The following is a 17236-nucleotide window of genomic DNA, read 5'->3' as shown; positions in this document are numbered from 1 at the left end:
AACAGCGTAATTTCACTTCTATTGCCCTCTAATTACAGTTTAACTAGGTAAAAACTGCGCTGCGAAGACAGGTGCATACTTCATCATTAGTAGATATACGGGCTGTTTCGAAAAAAAAAAAAAAAGAAATGGAGCGTGTTTAACGCTATGAATTGTTGGCTGTGATCATGTTAGACAAACATTCGAATATTAACCACACATACAAATACTCTTTCACCTTTTTACTATTATTTAGCGATTATCTTGTTGAATTCTTGAGGTTTAAGAAGCCGCTTTAGCTATATTTAATCTTTTTATCATCAGCTCACAACCGGTTTCGTGGAACTAAAAACCACATCCTCAGGTGACATGTAAGTAAGTGAAAAGAGTTAAGGAGCCCAAAATATGAGGCCCAACATTCGTTCTCAGACCCAACTAATGAACCGCTAAATTTCGGTATGTCAGTGAATCAAAATCATCTGGACGTAGGGACCCAAGTCCAAAATGGTCGATGGAGCCGCAGGTCCAGTCTATGTGCATTCCCGGAACGGGAACGACTGTTTAGGATTTGGATACGTATGTCCGGCTGGTTGTGATTGACTAACGTACTGCCATTAAGCGATTTTTATTGGTTTGATCTGACAGTGAACGGCAGGTTCCACTTTCCTGGCTACTTAGCTCTTGTGACTTATTACAGGTAATCTGAGGGTGTGGTTTTCGGTGCCACAAAACCGGTTTTGATCTGATAATAAGGAGATCAAATACAGCTGAAGCAGCTTCTTAGTCACCAAGATGATTAGTCACGTATGTAGTTGCCCCGCACGGAGTAAAAACTCTTGGGGAAGACTGAGACTGGAATATATCCAGTAAATAATTGAGGACTTAGCACACAAATGCTACAGTGAGCTAGTGCCATAGAAATAAGAGAAATACAAGTAAGATATATTTTACAGGGTGAATTAGTAAATGACAAAAGTCTGTACACGGGGGATTGCACACTTCGTGAATAGCGACCGAACAGTCGAATACAGATGTGAAAACTATATTCAAAGCCACGCTTTAAATAATGAAAAAAAGTCCGACTGGTTTTTAATGACTTTAATTTTTGCGAATGAAACTTAAGTCTATGAGGCTAAAAGTGATTCAAGCAACTTGTGACCCTGCGCTAATAAAAGCAATTGCATTCATCTTTCGCAACTATCAATTACGGGATGCAAAAGTGGTAGTCACAACTGATTTATACACATCAAAAAAAGTTTTGCATCATCCCGGTTCCCAGAACTCCTGAAGACAAACGTTGATCTGGATATTGTATCACAGACATAGTCCCTTTGACTGTTCAGAGATATCACTAAACCCACGCAAAGATGTAAACAACCATGCATGAGCAGGGCCTATTACACGGAGGTGGTCCGACAGCCGGTCAGCTCCAGTCATTCCACCAGGAAGGAGGTACACGGCTCGTGTTGTCTGTAGTTCAGCCATGCCTAGACGGTCAATACCGCGGTTCGATCGCATTCACATTGTTACTTTGTTCCAGGAAGGGCTCTCAACAAGGAAAGAGTCCAGGCGTCTCGGAGTGAACCAAAGCGATGTTGTTCGGACATGGAGGAGATACAGAGAGACAGGAACTGTCGATGACATGTCTCGCTCAGGCCGCCCAAGGACTTTTATTGCAGTTGATGACCACTACCTACGGATTATGGCTCGGAGGAATCCTGACAACAACGCTACCATGTGGAATAATGCTTTTCGTGAGCCACAGGACGTCTGTTACGACTCAAGCTGTGCGCAATAGGCTGCAAGATGCGCAACTTCATTCCTGACGTCCATGGCGAGGTCCATCATTGCAACTACGACACCATGCAGCGCGGTACAAATGGACCCAACAACATGCCGAATGGACCGCTCAGGATTGCCATCACGTTCACTTCACCGATGAGTGTCGCATATGCCTTCAACCAGACAATCGTCGGAGACGTGTTTGGAAGCAACCCGGTCAGGCTGAACGCCTTAGAAACACTGTCCAGCGAGTTCAGTAAGGTGGAGGTTCCCTGGTGTTTTGGGCCGGCCGCGGTGGTCTCGCGGTTCTAGGCGCGCAGTCCGGAACCGTGCGACTGCTACGGTCGCAGGTTCGAATCCTGCCTCGGGCATGGATGTGCGTGATGTCCTTAGGTTAGTTAGGTTTAAGTAGTTCTAAGTTCTAGGGGACTGATGACCATAGCAGTTGAGTCCCATAGTGCTCAGAGCCATTTGAACCATTTTTTTGGTGTTTTGGGGTGGCATTATGTGGGGTCGAAGTACGCCGGTGGTTGTCATGGAAGGCGCCTTAACGGCTGTATGATACGTGAATGCCACCCTCCGACCGATAGTGCAACCATATCGGCAGCATATTGTCGAGGCATTCGTCTACATGGACAACAATTCCCGTCAACATAGTGCACATCTTATGAATGACTTCCTTCAGGATAACGACATCGCTCGACTAGAGTGGCCGGCATGTTCTCCAGGCACGAACCCTATCGAACATGCCTGGGATGGATTGAAAATTGCTGTTTGTGGCCGACATGACCCACCAACTACTCTGAGGGATCTACGCCGAATCGCCGTTGAGGAGTGGGACAATCTGGACCAATAGTGCCTTGATGAACTTGTGGATATATTCAGAAATTCAAGTTCAAAGATAGCACAACTGTTAACGCTCTTATCCTTGTACTATCTTTGGACTTCGGTTTCTGAAAATGGAGATAATTCCGAAATGCACCATGCTAACTTTATGATCAATAAAGTCATTCTTCCCTTGTTGTAAGACATTTTATGAGACCTAGCCAGCTTAATTACAAATCTACTCATATCTGAAGCCGCGTTAATTATTATCACATGCGAAATGGATAAAGGAAGATGAGAAGACTGAAGTGACGGTGACAGTGGCTGTTAGAAATGAAGAGACAAGGGGTAGGGAAAAATTGTAGGGGAGGGGGTTGACGAGAGTGAACTACACAGAAATGGGAGAGATGGCTGTAGTGATAAAGGGTGGACCTGTCTTTGAGGTAATGTAATTTCTGACATGTTTGAAGGAAGAGTGTTTCATAGTCGGAGTCCTCTTACAGAAAATGATAGAACATTGCAGTGTTGTGTGGTGGTACAGAGAGAATTTTACTTTCTTGAGAACGAATATTTCTGCTGTGCCACCGCGCAGGGTAGCCGTGCGGTCTAGGGCACCTTGCCCCAGTTCTCGCGCCACCCCCCCCCCCTCCCCTCCCGTCGGAGGTTCGAGTCCTCCCTTGGGCATGGGTGTGTGTGTTGTCGTTAGCGTATGTTAGTTTAAGTAAGATTAAGTAGTGAGTAAGCCTAGGGACCGATAGCCTCAGCAGTTTGGTCCCATAGAACTTACCACAAATATACAGTTTCTGCTGTGCTGTTCAGACAGTAAAGTAAGAGTTAAATAAGAGGGACTGCAGTGATTGAGAAGACGATAGAGCAAACATAGTATCTATGTTTATCAGCACGTAGCCACGATAATTGCTCGTCGGCTGGTGTGATATAGTCGACAACCGTATCGCACACAAGCATTCATTGCCAGTTCCAGCAAGTATGACCTTTCGCACGAAAGTGCTTGAGGATGAAATCACCATAGTCAAGTATGGAGAGTGTCTCTACGAACTTTTTAAGCTCGAAAGGAAATACTTTTTGATATTTCTGTAGTGAGTGAAATGGCACAGACACCTTCATATAGGCTACAGTCGTGTATTCAGCCCATATCTTGCGGACATTCCAGAATAGCCTTTTAGGAATGGAATATACTTACTTTTACTTTAGCAGGCGTTTCCACTTATGAGCAGCAGCCTGCTCTCAGATGCCACAAAATTCTGTACTGCCAATTTTCTTCTCTCTTTTCTAAGGCTCTGGCTGTGGTTTCCCTCAACGTTCACCTGGCCTCCCTCGGCTTCTTCTCCCTGGTGGAGACCAGTTCACAAAACACTGTGGCCATCATTGTTCTTCCATTGGTCCATACCACCTCAGCGCATGAGTATCAGTGCTATCTGTGGCTGGTTCCATAGTGTCCCTCTCCATTCTTACATATTCAGTCCTCAGTCGACCAAGCTCGTCGCTTTCACGTTCCGCCCTAAACCGTCCATTTCGACAGCATCAATTTTCCCCCTTTGTCTCTCGTTCAGTGTCCAACACTCTGAGCCACATGTCAGAACGCTTTCAACTGCAGCACGATTATTGAAAGCAGATACATAAACTCTTCGACATTTATTACTCTGTCAGACTCAAAATCCAAATTGTCACCTTGTCCACTTCCAACAACAAGGTATTCTGGTTGATCCATATTCACTGTTGGTTCTCATTGTTTATAAGCATCCATTTACTTTCTCATCTGATACACAGCATCAGCCTTATCCAGAGGCATGAGGATTCGATGTCGGAAAACAATAATGAACGTAAATTTAGACGCTGTACTGTCACACCCATACATACTCACTGTCTATTTCAGTAACCAAGAACGACATCTAAACATAAATTAAATAAGTTTGGTGACGTATAACATCATTGTATTATTTCTTTATTTGATTAAAACTTTCCAACGTCTTACAACTTTCAGAACTGCCTCGCATTGGCTGTACGAGGGTTATTCGGAAAGTAATGGCTCTAATCGCTCTGAGTACTATGGGACTTAACTTCTGTGGTCATCAATCCCCTAGAACTTAGAACTACTTAAACCTAACTAACCTAAGGACATCACACACATCCATGCCCGAGGCAGGACCGTACCGGTCGCGCAGTTCCAGACTATAGCGCCTAGAACCGCATGGCCACTCCAACCGGCATTCGGAAAGTAAGGAACGATCGGTCGCGAAATCGAAATGTTGTTGTTGTGGTCTTCAGTCCTGAGACTGGTGGATGCAGCTCCTGTGGAAGCTTCTTCATCTCGCAGTACCTACTGCAACCTACATCCTGCTTAGTGTATTCATCTCTTGGTCTCCCTCTACGATTTTTACCCTCTACGCTGCCCTCCAATACTAAATTGGTGATCCCTTGATGCCTCAGAACATGTCCTACCAACCGATCCCTTCTTCTGGTCAAGTTGTGCCACAAACTTCTCTTCTCCCCAGTCCAATTCAATACTTCCTCATTAGTTATGTGATCTACCCATCTAATCTTCAGCATTCTTCTGTAGCACCACATATCAAAAGCTTCTATTCTCGTCTATTTATCGTCCATGTTTCACTTCCATACATGGCTACACTCCATACAAATACTTTCAGAAATGACTTCCTGACACTTAAATCTATACTCGATGTAAACAAATTTCTCTTTTTCAGAAACGCTTTCCTTGCCATTTCCAGTCTACATTTTATATCCTCTCTACTTCGACCATCATCAGTTATTTTGCTCCCCAAATAGCAAAACTCCTTTACTACTTTAAGTGTCTCATTTCCTAATCTAATTCCCTCAGCATCACCCGACTTAATTCGACTTCATTCCATACAGATGTGAAAATTACCGAACAATCAGTTTAATAAGCCACAGCTGCAAAATACTAACACGAATTCTTTACAGACGAATGGAAAAACTAGTAGAAGCGAAAACGAAAATACAGTGAAAATCTGATGAAGCTTTGCACAGATGCGTTTCGTACTGTGTCTAGTACGCCCGTCGATCACATCATGTCGCTCTTTTCTGAGCTCACAGTGAGACCATAAAGATGGATAGAAATTATCGTCTCCTGCCGAGTATGAGGGCCTGGCGAAAAATTTCGCCTGAAGCTATGCAATCCACATAACTGTCATGTGGTTAGTTCTACGCGACAATTCTTGGCCGCACTCTACAGGGGCAATGAAGATGCTCCTGCAGCGTTTTCGATGGGAAGTGTTTGAGCACCCACAATACAGCCCGTGACTGGCTACCCCGGAGGTTCATCTCTGCTCAAATGAACCGCTGGCTACGAAGACAATATTTTGACATAGACAACAACCTGCAGTCCAGTGTAGGAAATTGTCGAAAAGCACTGGCGGCTGTCAAATGAAAACGTGGTACAACGACAGATGTCTAAGTCCGAGCGGCGACTGCGTAGCGAAGTAGCTGGAGGGTGTAGCTAACCGTTGCAAATAAAACAGTTTTGTTTTCACTGTGATTTCTATTTCGCGACCTATCGTTCCTTACTTTCCGAATAGCCCTCGTACATCCTTTTCACCAACTCTATTAATAAACCACCCACTCACAATTTTTTTCCCGGTACTATCCGTAGTAATCACCTTAGCACAGAATCATAGGCCTTTTCTAAATCAACAACCATCAAACGCAGATCTTGATTTTTTGCGATCATTTACTGATACAGCTGGCGTACACAAAATATGTTATGTCCACAGCTTTTCGCAGTGGAAGAACCAGACTGTCCCAGCGATACAAAAATCTGTGCGTTCTTTTCCAATCTGTTCTTTACTGTACTACTGAATAACCTGCTCATGATGGATATTGCACTTACAACGAAGCGACAAATGTCATGGGATACCTCTTTAATACGTGTCGGACCTCCTTATTCCCAGAGTAGCGCAGCAACTCCGTGGCATGTACTCAACAAGTCGTTGGAAGTCCCCAGCTGAAACTGAGCCATTCTACCTCTATAGCCATCCATAAATTCGAAAGTGTTGCCGGTGTAGGATTTTGTGCACACACTGTCTCTCGATTATCTCCCGTAAATGTTCGATCAACGTAGCCAAGCCATTCATTCTAGCTGTCCAGAATATCCTTCAAATCAGTCGCAAACAACTGTGGCTTGGTGACATGGTGCGTTATCATCCATAAAAATTCGATCGTTGTTTTGGAACACGACATCCATGAATGGCTGCAAATGGTCTGCAAGCAGCCGAACATCCAGAGCACGCAGTCCACGAATGAAAACACAGCCCTCAACATTATGGAGCGACCACCAGTTTGCGCAGTGCCTTATTGACAACTTGGGTCCTTGGCTTTGTCGGGTTGCGCCACACTCGAAACCTACAATCTGCTCTTACCAACTGAAATCGGGACTCATCTGAGCAGGCCACAGTTTTCCAGTCGTCTAGGGTCCAACCGATATCGTCACAAGCTCAGAACAGGCACTGTAGACGATTAGCAAGGGCACTCGCATCGATCGTCTGTGCCATAGCCTGTTAACGCCAAATTTCGACGCACTGTCTTAACGCATACGTTGGTCGTACGTCCCACATTGATTTCTGCGGTTATTTCACGCAGTGTTACTTGTCTGTTAACACTGGCAACTCTACGCAAATGCTGCTGCTCTCAGTCGTTAAGTGAAGGCCGTCGGCCACTGCTTTGTCCGTGATGAGAGCTAATGCCTCAGATTTGATATTCTCGGCACACTCTTGACACTGTGGATCTCGCAATATTGAATTCCATAGCGAATTCCGAAATAGAGTATTTCATGCGTGTAGCTCTAGTTACCATCCTGCGTTCAGAGTCTGTTAAGGGGACCACATCGTGGTTCAGGTCGAAAAAAATCGATTTTAGTTCATCATATTTCGATAGATTAAGGTTTTACTTAAGTACTCTTAAAAGGATTTTGCGAAAAAATTTTTTTTCGAGCATTTAAAGAGCATTTTCCTACCACGTGTGTTTATGTGCCACGCCCACTTTTCTGCAACCCACTTTTCTGCATATATTTTAGATCTTTATATCCCCTACATTGCACGTTAGGGATTTTTTTTAGTCCCGAGTGTATTGGCTATTCTTGGAATGCAACGGTCGATATTCTTTTGTTTCTGATGTTTGTAAATAATACGGTTTCAAAAAAAATGGTTCAAATGGCTCTGAGCACTATGGGACTTAACTTCTGAGGTAATCAGTCCCTTAGAACTTAGAACTACTTAAACCTAACTAACCTAAGGACATCACACTCATCCATGCCCGAGGCAGGACTCGAACCTGCGACCGGAGCGGTCGCGCGGTTCCAGACTGTAGCGCCTAGACCCTCTCGGCCACAACGGCCGGCAACACGGTTTCAAACACGCGGTTCTACATCTACATGGATACTCTGCAAATCACACTTAAGTACCTGGCAGAGGGGAGTTTTGTTCAAGTGTGATTGCGAGTAGTTGTTATAGAAAACTTACAGGTATACTATGGGTAGGCAATTAGGAGAAATAAAGAAAATATGAAGGCAATGAAAAGATATGTTGGGGCCATATTCTTCCATAAGTCCTCAAATGATGATATGCAATGTCATGGAGTGTGTCCATCAGGAGAAAATTCGTGGTGCAAATACAACGGGGCTCACGCAACTGGAGAATCTTATCCTTACCAGCATTGTCTCCCTGCTGCTGTTATTACAGCAATTAAACCTATTATCAGAAACTTGGCTCATCCTGATCTTCTAAGGAAATGTCTGCATGGGCAGACACAGAACGCAAATGAATGTTTCAACAACATAATCTGGAACCGCCTTCCTAAAGCTGTATTTGTGGGCATGCATGCAATGAAACTAGTAGTTCATGATGCTGTTATTACATTCAGATGTGGTAATATTGGAAAAAGTGTTGGGTACTGAAGAAGCTGGGAATTAATCCTGGTGAAAATTATTATCACTGGGCTGCAACATTGCGATAAAATGAGGATAGCCGATGCAGACAGGTCTGCATCTAATATGGCCAAGAAAGCAAGACAAACATCCAGGAAGGTGAAAAAGAAGCTGGAAGATCTGCTAGAGGCCAAAGAAGGTTCATCATAGGCAGCAGGATAGTATTAATTAAGTGTAAGTAACAAATTTCAAAAGTTTTTTCTTTTAAGTCAATTTCCCGCAAACTAAAATTTTCAGCACATATGCCCCACTATATCAGAAACCATCATAGATAAATGAATGAACTTTTCAGAGACTATGCATAAAAAGCCACCTCTGGTACTACATTCATTAATATTTCCACATTAGGAAGTTCAAAAAAAAATATTTTCTACATCTACATCTACATCCATACTCCGAAAGCCACCTGACGGTGTGTGGCAGAGGGTACCTTCAGTACCTCTATCGGTTCTCCCTTCTATTCCAGTCTCGTATTGTTCGTGGAAAGAAGGATTGTCGGTATGCTTCTGTGTGGGCTCTAATCTCTCTGATTTTATCCTCATGGTCTCGTCGCGAGATATACGTAGGAGGGAGCAATATACTGCTTGACTCTTCGGTGAAGGTATGTTCTCAAAACTTCAACAAAAGCTCGTACCGAGCTACTGAGTGTCTCTCCTGCAGAGTCTTCCACTGGAGATTATCTATCATCTCCGTAACGCTTTCGCGATTACTAAATGATCCTGCAACGAAGCGCGCTGCTCTCCATTGGATCTTCTCTATCTCTCCTATCAACCCTATCTGGTAGGAATCCCACGCCGGTGAGCAGTATTCAAGCAGTGGGCGAACAAGTGTACTGTAACCTACTTCCTTTGTTTTCGGATTGCATTTCCTTAGGATTCTTCCAATGAATCTGTCTGACATCTGCTTTACCAACGATCAACTATATATGATAATTCCATTTTAAATCACTCCTAATGCGTACTCCCAGATAATTTATGGAATTAACTGCTTCCAGTTGCTGACCTGCTATATTCTAGCTAAATGATAAGGTATCTTTCTTTCTATGTATTCGCAGCACATTATACTTGTCTACATTGAGATTCAATTGCCATTCCCTGCACCATGCGTCAATTCGCTGCAGATCCTCCTGCATTTCAGTACAATTTTGCAATATTACAACCTCTCGATATGCCACAGCATCATCCGCAAAATGCCTCAATGAACTTCCGATGTCATTCACAAGGTCATTTATGTATATTGTGAATAGCAACGGTCCTATGACACTCCCCTGCGGCACACCTGAAATCACTCTTACTTCGGAAGACTTCTCTCCATTGAGAACGACATGCTGCGTTCTGTTATCTAGGAACTCTTCAATCCAATCACACAATTGGTCTGATAGTCCATATGCTCTTACTTTGTTCATTAAACGACTGTGGGGAACTGTATCGAACGCCTTGCGGAAGTCAAGAAACACGGCATCTACCTGTGAACCCGTGTCTATGGCCCTCTGAGTCTCGTGGACGAATAGCGCGAGCTGGGTTTCACACGACCGTCTTTTTCGAAACCCATGCTGATTCCTACAGAGTAGATTTCTAGTTCTTTCTGCAGAAAAACTTAATATTTTTTGTTAATAAATTTGAAAAAGTACTTCTTAAAAACTATAAAATGGATAAAGTAGTTTTTATTACAGTTGACTCTATTAGCATCATGTAACATACAGTAAAAAATATTAAGGTCCTGCATCAAATAGTTTTTTCAGAAATGGGTCAAATACCTGCCTAAATTAACATGGGTTATATAGACAGGGTTTGGTCCCATTAATTCCCGTCGTTGGGCCACAATGACCCCAGTACAAATGACAGCTGCGCCAATGTACTGCCCTTTTATACTTTCTACAGGGTGTTACAAAAAGGTACGGCGAAACTTTCAGGAAACATTCCTCACACACAAAGAAAGAAAATATGTTATGTGGACATGTGTCCGGAAACGCTTACTTTCCATGTTAGAGCTCATTCTATTACTTCTCTTCAAATCACATTAATCATGGAATGGAAACACACAGCAAGAGAACGTACCAGCGTGACTTCAAACACTTTGTTACAGGAAATGTTCAAAATGTCCTCCGTTAGCGAGGATACATGCATCCACCCTCCGTCGCATGGAATCCCTCATGCGGTGATGCAGCCCTGGAGAATGGCGAATTGTATCATAGCCGTCCACAATACGAGCACGAAGAGTCTGTACATTTGGTACCGGGGTTGCGTAGACAAGAGCTTTCAAATGCCCCCATAAATGAAAGTCAAGAGGGTTGAGGTCAGGAGAGCGTGGAGGCCATGGAATTGGTCCGCCTCTACCAATCCATCGGTCACCGAATCTGTTGTTGAGAAGCGTACGAACACTTCGACTGAAATGTGCAGGAGCTCCATCGTGCATGAACCACATGTTGTGTCGTACTTGTAAAGGCACATGTTCTAGCAGCACAGGTAGAGTATCCCGTATGAAATCATGATAACGTGCTCTATTTGATCACGTTACTGACGAAACTAAAATGAGCTCTAACATGGAAATTAAGCGTTTCTGGACACATGTCCACATAACATCTTTTCTTTATTTGTGTGTCAGGAATGTTTCCTGAAAGTTTGGCCGCACCTTTTTGTAACACCCTGTATATGAGATACTACCGCCATTTGTATGTATACATATCACTATCATTCGACCTGTCACGTCAGTGCAAGAGCTCGATCTTTTAATACCATGAAGAGATATACTCCCCCGCATGAAAGCATATAATCCACTTGATGGCAGGAGGTAGGTGACAGTGGCGTTGCGGTTACAGGAGGATGCGTGTGGCGGAGGGTGCGGCGCTGGTGCTGTGCTGTTGGGCCGTGGCTGCGCACGCGCAGAGCCGGCGGCAGCGGCTGCTGCGGCTGCCGTCTTCCCCCAGAGCGCTGCTCGGCTACTACGAGGGGTTGCGGGAGGCGATCGCCAAGGCGGTGGCACCACGCAACCGGCTCGCCGGACTGCGCGACGCGCAGAAGCTCAATGTGAGTAGCCATGCGATTTCTGTTTGTGCCAGCACTTCACGCCAACCAAAGGACGATGCTTTGTGGTTCTTAAATAGCGCAGGTCAAGGCTGTGATGGCGTCGGTTACACAGCTGGAAGCTGCAATGGATGGACATCACTGTTGTGGGGCGGCCGTGGGGATCCAGCGGACGTCCAGCACGTCCGAGCCCTCCGATCGGTCCTCACCGGTGGCCAGCCTAGTTACTGCTCGCACTGAGGTTGACTCCTCACTCGTGGTAGAGTGGGAGGTCGCCTCTGGGCGTGACAGGCAGTGAAAGGCAACGCAGGGGGCTGCACGTAAGGTTTCTCGGGTTATCTGACAATGAGGTTCCAGGTGCTGTCTGTAGCCGACACTGTCGCTCAGCCACATGCAGTCGCCTGTTCTGTTTCAGAGGAAATCTCTCAGCCTGCAAGATACAGGCAGTCAAAAAGCGTCGGATTTTTGGTAGATGGGAGCTCCAATGTTAAGCGCCTTAAGGAGCCCCATAGGGATATGGCTGCCAAGAAGGTGAAGAAATTCGTCTTCGGTTCATTGGTAGAGTTTTGGGAAGATGGTGTTAATCTGTAAAGGAGACCGCTTATAAAACACTAATACGACCTATTCTTGAGTACTGCTCGTTTGTGATCCGTATCAGGTCGGATTGAGGGAGGGCATAGAAGCAATTGAGAGGCGGGCTGCTAGATTTGTTACTGGTAGGTTTGATCATCACGCGAGTGTTACGGAAATGCTTCAGGAACTAGGGTGGGAGTCTCTAGAGGAAAGGAGGCGTTCTTTTCGTGAATCGCTACTGAGGAAATTTAGAGAACCAGCATTTGAGGCTGACTGAAGTACAATTTTACTGCCGCCAACTTACATTTCGCGGAAAGACCACAAAGATAAGATAAGAGAGATTAGGGCTCGTACAGAGGCATATATAGGTAGTCATTTTTCCCTCGTTCTGTTTGGGAGTGGAACAGGAAGAGAAGATGCTAGTTGTGGTATGAGGTACCCTCCGCCACGCGCCGTATGGTGGATTGCGGAGTATGTATGTAGATGTAGATAGCCAATGTGCATTCCACGTGCATAACGGGTGCAGTCATTCCAGACAAGAAACGGGTCCTTCCGGATGCCATGAAGAGCACAGGGTGAAGCCAACTGCAGATGGTGGCTCACGTCGGTACCAGTGATGTGTGTCACTTTGGATTGGAAGAGATTCTCTCTGGATTGAGTGGTTAAGAGAAGTGGCAAAGGCTGCCAATCTTGCTTGCGAGATGAAACCAGCCCTCACCATTTGCAGCATATCCGACAGGACCAATTGCGGACCTCTGGTACAGAGCAGAGTGGATGGGCTGAATCAGAGGCTCAGACGGTTCTGCGACTGGGTAGGCTTTAGATTCATCGACTTGCGCCATAGGGTGGTTGGGTTTAATGTTCTGTTGAATAGGTCAGGAGTCCGCTATACGCAGGAGGCGGCTATTCAGGTAGAAGGGGCTGTGTGGCGTGGACTGTCGGTTTTTTGGATAGAGGGTCTAGGGAAAACAAAAAAGGGCTTCAGCCACAAAGGGTGCAGGCCGAACGCAGGAAGAACGTAGATACAGGAACCATCGATATAACAGTTGTAAATTGTCGTAGCTGTGCTGGGAAAGTACCAGGGCTTCAAGCGATAATAGAAAGCATTGATCCTCAAATCGTTATAGGCATTGAAAGCCGGCTAAAGCCGGATAGAAGCTCAGCCGAAATTTTTGCTATAGGATAGGCTAAACACAGCCGGCGGTGGCGTTTTTGTTGCTGTTGGAAGTAGTTTGGCCTATTGCGAAACTGAAATAGATAGTTCCTGTGTGTTAATATGGGCAGAGGTCATTCTTGGCAGCCGGAATAAAATAATAGTTGGATCCTTTTACCGACCTCTCAGTTCAGATGATACTGTCGCTGAAAGGATCAAAGAAAATTTGAATTTAATTTCAAAACTGTACACTGCTTATAGAATTATAGTTGGTGATGACTTTAGTTTACCCTCGATATGTTGGCGAAAATACATGTTTAATTCTGGAGGTATGTATAAAACATGATCCGAAATTATGCTAAACGCATTCCCTGAAAATAATTTAGAGCAGTTAGTTCATAAGGCCACACGCGTAGTAAACAGTTGTGGAAACACTCTTGATCTCTTGTTATTTATTTATTGATTTATCACTGCAGTAATGCATCATGTGATGCAACAAATGTGATATTGTGAAACCACTAAACATCAGAAAATAGGGTATGCGGTAAGCAGACTGTACTATAGTTGACATCGTGTGAGGTGCATCTACAGAAAACTACTTTCGCGTCAAAATCTTGATAGTGGAGCTCCTCGAGCTTGTAGGTGGTGTGATTTATCTATATACCAGCGGTAAATCCTGTATTAGATGGCAGTGTGATGGCGTGCGAGCTATGTCAAGCAGTGGCCAACAAGCAGTGCGTCACTGGATGAATAACAGACCATGTCATTACCAGTGGCCACTTTCATGGATATGTCTCTCCACACTTCTAAAAGTAATGATTGTTGGTTGTTGTTTTTCAAAATAGGATTCATGATCCACTGATTGAGGATGTAGAACATTTTCTTCTGCATTGCATTAGCAATAACTACTTACGTCATTGTTACAGGAATTCACCGAGAGGCAGTGAATATGCTTGTATTGTGACATGAGTCCAATAGTGGGAAAAGGAAAGAAGTTTGAGGTACAATTTCCAGTAGACAACGAGGTGATAACAGACGGAGTTTACGCAGCTACTTGTAATGGGTACTCCTCTGAAGTCGAAGTTTTATATGAGTATCCGCCAGTGTCTTAACTGCATGCAGCACAAATGAGTGGTCTGGTCACTAAAGGATGGGCACCTGCGAAAGTCTGCTTTCCCGATGCTATGCAAAAATATTACTGAAAGCGGATGATATTATTACCTAAATTATTTAAGCGGTAGCCCGGTGCTCGATGCACAATTTATCGGCTTCCAGAGGTACAAAAACTAGATTTTCAGTATTTCATAAAATGAGGTGACGAAAGTCATGAGATACATCCTTATATCGTGTCGGACCTCCTTTTTTCCAGCGTAGTGGAGTTGCTCGATTTGACATGGACTGAACAAGTCGTTGGAAGTCCCCTGCAGAAATACTGAGCCGTGCTGCGTCTACAGCCTTTCATACGAGGTGTGGCTAGAAAAAAACCGGACTAGTACTGGTGAAACAATAAAACGAATGCAATAAGGCTGAAAGTCGCGTGGCCTGTCACGTGACTCTCGCTCCGCCTACTGCTCGAGTTTCATCTGCCTCCTGCACTCAGTCTGCCCGTGGTGTCTGTTTTAAGTAGTTGACGTTTTGTCTGTGCGTCGGAAAATGTTGAGTGTACAGAAAGAACAGCGTGTTAACATCAAATTTTGTTTCAAACTAGGAAAATCTGCAAGTGAAACGTTTGTAATGTTACAACAAGTGTACGGCGATGATTGTTTATCGCGAACACAAGTGTTTGAGTGGATTAAACGATTTAAAGATGGCCGCGAAGACACCAGTGATGACACTCGCACTGGCAGACCATTGTCAGCAAAAACTGATGCAAACATTGAAAAAAATCGGTAAACTTGTTCGACAAGATCGCCGTTTAACAATCAGAGCAGTGTCTGAGTTGACAGGAGTTGACAAGGAAAGTGTTAGGCAGATTCTTCATGAAAGTTTCAACATGAACAAAGTGTGTTCAAAAATGGTTCCAAAGTGTCTCACAATTGAACAGAAGGAACGCCGAAGAATGATTTGTTCTGACATCCTGGAAAACATTGAAAGTGATCCCACCTTCTTACAAAATGTTATTACTTGCGATGGATCGTGGTTTTTTACTTACGATCCCGAAACTAAACGCCAATCGATGCATTGGAAAACTCCTGGTTCTCCACGACAAAAAAAAGCACGAATGTCAAAATCGAAATTCAAGGCAATGATGATTGTTTTTTTTTGACATCAAAGGGATTGTGCACATTGATTGGGTACCAGAGGGACAAACAGTGAATCAGCATTACTACATTAGCGTCCTGGCTACCCTACGTGAGCGAGTACGGAGAAAACGGAACGATTTGTGGAGAAAAAAGTCATGGATCCTTCACCAAGACAATGCCCCAGCTCACAGTGCGTTGTCAGTGAAGACGTTTTCGGCAAAACACAACATTCCCATCTTAGATCATCCACCCTACTCACCTGATTTGGCCCCCTGTGACTTTTTTCTTTTCCCTAAAGTCAAGTCAGCTTTGAAAGGAACTAGATTTGAGACTGTTGAAGCAGTAAAAGAAAAAGCGACGGAAGTAATGTATGGACTTACCGAAAATGATCTGCAGCATTGCTATGAACAGTGGAAAATTCGTATGGAGCGGTGTAGAGACCGAGGAGGAGAGTACATTGAAGGAGATAACATGAAATTGTAAATATTTGTAAATAAATGTTTTTTCCAGCATCAGTCCGGTATTTTCTAGCCGCATCTCGTAATTGAGAAAGTGTTACAGCGAAGGATTTTGTGCACGAACTAAATTCTCGATTATGTACCATAGCTGTTCGTTGGAGTTCATCTCGGGCGACCTGGGTGACCAAACCATTCCCTCGAATCGTCCAGAATGTTCTTCAAACCAATCGCGAACAACTGTGGCCCACTGACATTGCGCATTGTCATCTGTAAAAATTCCATCGTTGTTTGCGGACAAGTACCCTACCACACCCCTTTCAGTCAATGATCGGTTCAGTTGGACCAGAGGACACAGTCCATTCCATATAAACATAGCCCACACCATTATGGAGGCATCATCAGCTTGCACAGTGCCTTTTTCACAACTTGCGTCCATGTCTTCGAGAGTCTGTGTCACACTCGAACTCTACCATAAGCTCTTGCCAGCTAAAATCGGGACTCATCTAACCAGACCGCGGTTTTACACTCGTGTAGGGTCCAACTGATATGGGCACGTGCTCAGGAGAGGCGCTGCAGGTGATGTCGTGCTGTTAGCAAAGGCACTCTCGTCGATCGTCTGCTGCCACAGCCCATTAACGCCAGATTTCGCCGCAGTGTCCTAATGGATACGTTCGTCATACGTCCCGCATTGATTTCTGCGGTTCACGCAGTGTTGCTTATCTATTAACGCTGGCAACTCGACTTCAACACCGCAGCTCTCGTTGGCTAAGTGAGGGCCGTCGGCCACTGTGTTGTCCGTGGCGTGACGTAATGCCTGAAATTTGGTATTCTCGGCACACTCTTTACACTGTGGATCTCGAAATACTCAATTCCCAAAATGATTTAATAAATGGAATGTTCCATGCGTCTAACTGCACTACCATTCCGCGTTCACAACTTCTGAGGCCATCAGTCCCCTAGAACTCAGAACTACTTAAATCTAACTAACCTAAGGACATCACACACATCCATCCCCGAGGCAGGATTCGAACCTGCTACCGTAGCGGTCGCGCGGTTCCAGACTGTAGCGAGCGAGGTGGCGTTCTGTAAGACACTGGACTAAGTTTTCCGTCGTTATCCTTAACACTTAAGGGAAAACCCAGGATGGTTCCTTTGAAAAGAATGCAGTAGAATTTTCTTCCCCAATCATTTGTGCTCGTCTTGAATGAACGCGTCGATGATGC

At 44.6% G+C, this 17236-nt stretch overlaps 1 protein-coding gene across 1 annotated transcript in view; it reads left to right on the top strand.

Moving 5' to 3' along the window:
- LOC126239361 (phospholipase B1, membrane-associated-like) overlaps positions 1-17236 on the top strand; it is a 194653-nt gene that overhangs the window by 46738 nt on the left and 130679 nt on the right. The window contains exon 3 of the mRNA XM_049947858.1: positions 11382-11589. Within this exon, the coding sequence (XP_049803815.1) occupies positions 11382-11589 (208 nt within the window). The remainder of the gene's footprint in view (positions 1-11381; positions 11590-17236) is intronic.

This window comes from Schistocerca nitens, chromosome 1, assembly GCF_023898315.1.
Source record: "Schistocerca nitens isolate TAMUIC-IGC-003100 chromosome 1, iqSchNite1.1, whole genome shotgun sequence".
NCBI classification, from domain to species: Eukaryota; Metazoa; Arthropoda; class Insecta; order Orthoptera; family Acrididae; genus Schistocerca; species Schistocerca nitens.
Note: the sequence above shows the minus strand (reverse complement) of the source record. Positions and strands in the feature narration are given on the sequence as shown.